Source organism: Helicoverpa armigera, chromosome 17, assembly GCF_030705265.1.
Source record: "Helicoverpa armigera isolate CAAS_96S chromosome 17, ASM3070526v1, whole genome shotgun sequence".
NCBI lineage: Eukaryota > Metazoa > Arthropoda > Insecta > Lepidoptera > Noctuidae > Helicoverpa > Helicoverpa armigera.
The window spans coordinates 8,151,186-8,158,088 of record NC_087136.1 but is presented as its reverse complement, the minus strand read 5'-3'; the positions used below and the strand labels follow the sequence as shown (position 1 = coordinate 8,158,088).

At 35.0% G+C, this 6,903-nt stretch overlaps 3 protein-coding genes across 3 annotated transcripts in view; 1 reads left to right on the top strand and 2 right to left on the bottom strand.

Annotated features, from left to right (window-relative positions):
- LOC110384279 (mortality factor 4-like protein 1) overlaps positions 1–6,903 on the bottom strand; it is a 185,841-nt gene that overhangs the window by 36,556 nt on the left and 142,382 nt on the right. The gene's annotated exons all lie outside the window — the stretch shown is intronic.
- Positions 179–2,621, top strand: LOC110384243 (NAD-dependent protein deacetylase Sirt6). The gene is made up of 6 exons (XM_021345441.3): positions 179–368; positions 463–590; positions 788–1,030; positions 1,322–1,495; positions 1,740–1,863; positions 2,060–2,621. The coding sequence occupies exons 1-6, from the start codon at positions 303–305 to the stop codon at positions 2,450–2,452; spliced, it is 1,128 nt and encodes a 375-aa protein (XP_021201116.3). The 5' UTR covers positions 179–302; the 3' UTR covers positions 2,453–2,621.
- LOC110384280 (dolichol kinase) lies at positions 2,670–6,811 on the bottom strand. The gene is made up of 9 exons (XM_021345499.3): positions 6,584–6,811; positions 6,197–6,447; positions 5,745–5,965; positions 5,302–5,490; positions 4,794–5,003; positions 4,634–4,708; positions 4,221–4,401; positions 3,772–3,849; positions 2,670–3,195 (listed from the first exon to the last, which is right to left on the bottom strand). The coding sequence occupies exons 1-9, from the start codon at positions 6,715–6,717 to the stop codon at positions 3,047–3,049; spliced, it is 1,488 nt and encodes a 495-aa protein (XP_021201174.3). The 5' UTR covers positions 6,718–6,811; the 3' UTR covers positions 2,670–3,046.

The following is a 6,903-nucleotide window of genomic DNA, read 5'->3' as shown; positions in this document are numbered from 1 at the left end:
TCTAAATTAAATCTTAGCTGTTAGTGACATTTGCGCAAGCATACGCAAATTAGTACTTTAGAATTTTTGCAGAGTATTTCACGCGTAAAACTCAGCAATGAGCAAAGTACCACAGTCGTCGGGACCCGTTTCTGCACGGATTGTGATGCCAGCAAACTCACTAACTCAGAACTGTCAAATCAAAAGTTTTGCTGTGCATTTTGTTTGTGATTTTTTTGCAAATCCTAAGAAATGTAAAAAATGATACAATTTCAAGTTTAAATTGATTGGTTCAGTGAGGAATACAAGGCAGCCTTTTAAGGATGTCTTGCAATTACGCAGAAGGATTGTCGCCCTATGAAAATAAAGGAATCTTGGGAGTACCAGAGGTAAGTAATCCAAAATTCAGATACCTTCACAGTAATTAACTTTATATATTGTAAATCTAACTTCATTCAACATCGTTGCTTTAAATGGTTCCAGAAATTCGATTCCCTGGAGAAATTCAACAAAAAGTGCGAATTACTGGCTCAGTTCATAGAACAAGCGAAACATGTGGTGGTACACACTGGGGCAGGCATTAGCACTTCTGCTGGCATACCCGACTTCAGGTAAATAAGCCCCTTATATCATTTCATTCTCAGTTTCATTCATGAAAAGATCAACACTGCCAAATATCTCAATGATTACAGTGCATCAGAATCAGAACTATTGAATATAGATGTTGAACACAGTTTTATTAATTTTCTTATTTATATCTAATCTTAAAATGTTCCTAGCTAAGCTAAAAAACAATATACTTTTCCAGAGGACCCAATGGAGTATGGACACTAGAAAGAGAAGGCAAAAGGCCTTCAGTGAACATCTCATTCACTGACGCCAAACCCACCAAGACCCACATGATACTCAAGAAGCTAGTAGAATGTAACAAAGTACATTACATCGTCAGTCAGAACATTGATGGATTACATCTCAAGTCAGGCCTGCCAAGGAAGTATTTAGCTGAGTTACATGGCAATATGTTTATTGATGAATGCAATTTGTGTAAGAGGTGAGGGTCTTACAATTGTTTTGATTGTACATAACTGCTGGTAAATAAAGTTTGTTATCAAGCCTTTCATATTCTATGTATTCTATGATGAAAGTAATTTGAGTTGTGCATCTAATCTCACAAAAACTCTTTCAACAAACAGAAAATGTTACTTTCTATATTAGGGGAAACCATTGTAGCACTATTTCAACGTCTGGCAAAATTGAAAACTTAATTAGTAATCTTCTAAAGCCATGTTGTTCCTGTATAATAAATTAAATATGCACTACAAAATTTTCCATAAACTTCCAGACAATTTGTACGTAGTTGCCCAGTGGAGACGGTAGGTAAGAAGTGCAGTGGGGTACCCTGTGCTGCTGAGCATGTCACCGGTAGGCCATGCAGGGGCAGACTGTATGATGGAGTACTGGACTGGGAGCACAGCCTGCCGGAGAATGATCTTACCATGGCCGAGTGGCAGTCTAGGTAATCTGATTTTCAAATTATTGAGGAATTTTTGAATGCTCTGCTCAGTTTATGGGGTAAAATCTTCTAGACATCAATTAATGGCTTGTGGATTCAATTTTTCTTATGAATGTTATAATAAAGTTATGTACCTAAGAAATATAGACCTTTATACATATTTTCCTGCATGCTACATAAAACTTTGCAATTTTAATAATGTTTGTATCAAAAATACAATAGTAATTAATAGTTTTTTCTGTTTTAGTATTGCAGATTTAAGTATATGCCTTGGAACAACTTTACAAATTGTGCCAAGTGGTAATTTACCCTTAGAGACCATCAAGTATGATGGAAAACTAGTCATTTGCAACTTACAACCCACCAAACATGTAAGTATCTATTATATTTGTGTCCTTTGGTGTTTTAGTAGTCTGCTCTTCTGGAACTGGATTTTTAAACAACCGGTTTATTACTACCTACTATGCTTTGTCTACTTAAAAACTCTTCAAATTTTGAATGATATAGTAAAGAAACTAGTATATTGCTTTAGGAAAATGTAGACTTAAAACATATTTTTATTTTCAGGACAACAAAGCAGACCTAATAATAAACTACTATGTAGACGAAGTACTAGAAAAAGTGATGAGCATTCTCAACATAGATATACCAACATACTCTGAAGACGACAACCCAATAAAGAGAGCTGCCTCCACTATCATAGATTGGACAATTGACAGACGCGACGTTCTAAAACTAGAGAAAATATTCAAAGCTAAATGTAAAGGAGTGAAGAAAAAACGAATTCTAATAAAGAGTAAACGTAATAGTACGGAAATTAGCTCAGTTAATGGTATTAGTGAGGATAAGTCTAAAGTAATTAAGTTAGAAGTTAAGGAAGAACAAAATGAAGATTGTGTAGAAGTTAAGCCTGAACCTGTGGAGAATGGAAGTGAAAATGGTCAATGTGTTGACACTTAAAATGTTTTAAAAGATGTGCAAGCAGGTATTTAATTTCCACTTGATTATGTTCAAATGAATTTAATCTTTATTATTTTTATATGAGTATAAAACTTATTTTAACCAAGTACAATCATTCCACAATGGATCTTTCAGTGTTTTAATCTTGTGAACAAATAGATTCAAATGTACCAATGAACAATTATTATGTTCTATATAATAAATAAAACTCATAAAACAATATAGTAAAATAAATAATTTATTTATAAAAAATATCTTCTTATTTACAAAATATTATTACTCTTTGGTAACATTGGAATGTTAGGGAATCTCCATGCTATAAAATATAACTTGTACTATTACTAAAATCTAGCAATTTCTATAAAAATGAATTGTATATAAAAATATAAAATTTCATAAATTTTCAAACCATACATACAACGATTATGGCAAAACATATGTTCATGTAAGAAAGATGTTTCTTTTTGATTTACAAAAAAATATGCAAAATTCATCGGAAGATTTTCATTTAAAACATATGTAAATGCTACTTTTACTTTAACTAACCCGACATAAAAACTAAAATAAAATACCAAGAAATAAGTACAAAACAGACTAACACAGCATAGAAGTGAGTTGGAATGCTATCAACGTCACTAGAGGCAGTACCAAGTTATCCACTTGTTCAGTTTTAGCTTCAACCAGTCCTGAAATAGCTGCTGTCACTGCTACTCGAAGAGACGCGTTGCTTATGTCTAGTAGGCCTGAAAGAAACAGCTAGATTTTAGGAATGGTCACTAATATTATACGCATTTTAGTTTGATTGAGGTGAATGTTACACGTTCACGTAAAACTGGCCGGATTTTAATGAAACTTGGCAGTGTTAATATGGAGTTTCTTGCCCATTCTATGAAGTTTCTTGCCCGTTCTTCTCCATAGGAAGCTACTTTTGGAATGGGCAACTAGAAGCAAACTTATTTATAATTTTGACGTTCATAAGTGCTTGTAAAGGCCTACATGAAATAAATGATTTGATTTGATACATCAGGATCTGGGTTCCTTCAAATGGATGAAACGGGCCTTATTAATAGACTTTCGCTGTCCGTCTGGCACTAGGCTGTCTCATAAAGATTAAGTGAAGTGTCAATGAAACATTGAAAACACAAATTAATTCAATGTTTCAAGGTTTCAAGGGGTCCCCATAAAAAAAGGAATTTACTTTTTGGCCGTTTTATCAAATATTGTAACTTTTCCGTAGGCGAGCCCGACTAGCACTTCACCGGTATTGCTGGGAGTTTATAGGGGCAGCAAGGACTGGTAAGATAATTCATCTAACTCACCAAACAGGTGAAGTGCATGCATAACTCCTACTTGTGTCAGGATGTTGAAAACTGTGCCCTCTAACGTTTTGTGTCCATCTGCAAAACCGAAAATTGTTCAAATTACTTAGTAGGCTATGATTTAAACATACAAGTCGCCAATTTTCGCTCTTCTATGAGCGATCTTGGTTGCGACCTCGGTTGGTAGGCACCTAGGCACAGAAGTGTCTGCCGTCTGATTGTTCATACTCGAATTTACACGACATTTGGCACTATTATGGCCAAGTCCTATGCCCTTTTTTGGAGTCATGAAATAAATCATCATCAGACTTTTTATTGTCGCACTGCAGAACACAGGCCATTCTCATACAGAGAAGGAATGATCGTTAATCACCAAGCTTAAGCCGGATTAGCGGTTTTAGACTTAAAGGCCAGGTGTCCTCATGAAGAAAAATGATGATTGAACTGACCTGCCCATTTATTGAATCCGTATTTGGATCCGAACCAGCTCGCAGCAGTATCTCCGACTCCTATCGACAGGACACCACTGAGTAACTCCAGTTCGTAGCCTGGGTGTACAGGTACCAAGACCAGTGGACAAGCCAGGCCTATGTATAAGTATAGTGGTGTCATCGCGAAACTGCCCACATCCTGAAACATTAAAATGCAGAATGGAAGAAATTAAAACGGAACTCAATTATCCAAGCGCGATTGAACCTCGGAGGGAACGTGAACTTTGGAGGGATAATCTAACTGCTGTTACTTTCAGATCTGGCAAATGATGTCAATATTATACTAAAGTTGCTGCTATGTAAACCCCATAAGATCCTCGTCAGAGATAACAGACCGGTCACAAAATAATAAAATAATTTATGAGACTTACCTTTTCATCACTATACACATTGAATGCAGCTTGCAGAGCCGACGAAATTGGTTCTATTCTAGATTTTCTAAGTGCCTGAAAAAAGTAAAATTTTCAGTTCCCACATTGATAATTAACTAGAAGGATATTGTTAAGAGAAGGTTTCATAATTTCTACAAACCTCAATCAATATCAGAAGACCGAACCCAACTCCAGCAGCCAGGGTCATCAGTTTGATGTCAAACAAGATTCCAGATAGAAACACTATTGAAGCCAGCACGTGGAACGTCTTGCGAGTGACTGTGCTTGCTTTCACGTTGAGTTGAGTGCGGACAAGTATGACAAACGCTGCTATGGCTGCCGAACTGAGCCACAATAGAAATAGTTTCACCTGTAATTGAAGAGTTTATAATTAAATCAGAATTCCGGAGGTCTACAAAAGTTATGTTTTATTGGGAATTTAAATTGCAAAATAGTGTTTCTGCTTTATTAATGAATTATTTACACCTACTATCTGAAATGAAATTAATTAAAATAATTACAAAATGGCATCAAAGAAGCTGCCCACTGGGAGTGTCCCAAGAGGCTGGCATGATGTTTTATTTAGTTTTACACTGGATGAACATTTTCGGTTAATTTATACTTTATATGTAATAATTTATAATGATATTTAATTTTACTCCACTTACCCTACCAGAATCCAGTATAACATATTCCGCAAGTCGCACTATGCAATCAACACCAACTTGTGCGTGTAAAATCATAAGGGTATATGTTCCCGCTACACTCAAGATATAACAAAAAACTGAAATAGTTCTTTGAGAATCGTCCAACGCATATAACGCTGCAACAATAATTGCCACTGTTGATAATATGGCCTGAAAATAGGCAATATTTTTTATAAAAAAATAAGGGGCATTTAGGACTGCCTGAAATGCTGAATGCCTGAACTGCCATAAATTAAACAAAAAAATTAAAATGTTTCTAAGAAAAATTAAGACAAGATTTTTTTACCTTTGGAGTAAAAGCAACTTAAATGTCAATTAAGAGGTGTTCAGGGGTCTTGAAAACATGAATTAACAAACTGGTAATTTAATGAAACAAATAAAAAGTATTTTAATTATATACTTACAAATATAACAGAATAAATAAATCTGAGTTCTTCATCTTGTTGATCCCCCATTTTGTACAGGGTCTCGCAGACTGCCATTATGGCGAACAAGACTATACTCTGTGTGACTATCATGGCTTCTCCCATAGTGAAAGTCTTTGGGTACCACGTGAGAGATATCCTTAAAAGTGCACTGAATGAGAAAATTGATGCCATTGAGAACATCAAGGAAAATATCAATCCTGAAAAAAAAAACAAGTGTTAATTTAGTTTATACTATTTATGAAAACATGACTGGTTGGTCAATATGAGGATAGTTTGATTTATTGACCATAATAATCAACCTTATGTTTTTAGGCTTATTAAATTGAGACCCGTTTATCTTCCACAAGCTCATACATAATTATTACTCCAGATCTACACACCTGCATAAGGATTCAGACTATGTATATTTACTGAGAAAATTTTATTACCTTGCCTCTGAATCCCATACAACAGCAATGTAGCTGTGAGAGACGATGCAACACATCCTCCATAGATATTGTCCTTTAACACCAAGCAGGATACAGACGTAAACACTATGAAAAGGAAGCTATGGGCCATCAAACCTATTGATATATACGCCAGGAATGTGTATAGTTCCGAAACTTCATAAAGAGTCGCGTAAAGGAAGAGGACTGTTGGCAGAAGGACACAACACCATAGCCCATTTGTGTTGGATGGTCTAAAAAAAAAAGTTTACGTCAATAGGCCACATTGAATGAGTTCAAGCTATTATTCGATATTTAGATAGATTCAATAATACCTTAAATATATCTAAAAGCACCCGGATCTAATACCGTGTTCAAAGTTCACATTACCTTGTCTCGATATGTCCATCTTTTAAATTTCTTGTTATTTGTCTATCAACAGTTCTGACTATCCGAAATAATTTTGCGTCAAGTTGTTTATGCATTTCCTGATAAAAGGTAGCTTTTTTTCTAGTTCTATCCATTTCTATTTGATATAAAATTTAACTTAGATTCTAACCAAAACAAATATTTTTTAAACTGCACAGCTGTTCCTCATCTGTCTAATTGACATTGACATCCAGCAAAACGGGAGCGAGGTCAAGGATTGTTTCCCTAAGTCGATTCTTCTGTCTGAGACACATGAGTGATTTCTGAATACTTTTTATCTC

Bases quoted from the DNA above. Each gene is read 5' to 3' on its own strand.
- LOC110384243 (XM_021345441.3), top strand. From the start codon at position 303: ATGTCTTGCAATTACGCAGAAGGATTGTCGCCCTATGAAAATAAAGGA. The intron at 369-462 runs GTAAGTAATCCA...AAATGGTTCCAG, and splicing joins GAATCTTGGGAGTACCAGAG to AAATTCGATTCCCTGGAGAA. The intron at 1,496-1,739 runs GTAATCTGATTT...TTTCTGTTTTAG, and splicing joins ATGGCCGAGTGGCAGTCTAG to TATTGCAGATTTAAGTATAT.
- LOC110384280 (XM_021345499.3), bottom strand. From the start codon at position 6,717: ATGGATAGAACTAGAAAAAAAGCTACCTTTTATCAGGAAATGCATAAA. The intron at 5,966-6,196 runs GTAATAAAATTT...TTTTTTTTTCAG, and splicing joins GTATGGGATTCAGAGGCAAG to GATTGATATTTTCCTTGATG. The intron at 4,402-4,633 runs GTAAGTCTCATA...TTAATGTTTCAG, and splicing joins ATGTGTATAGTGATGAAAAG to GATGTGGGCAGTTTCGCGAT.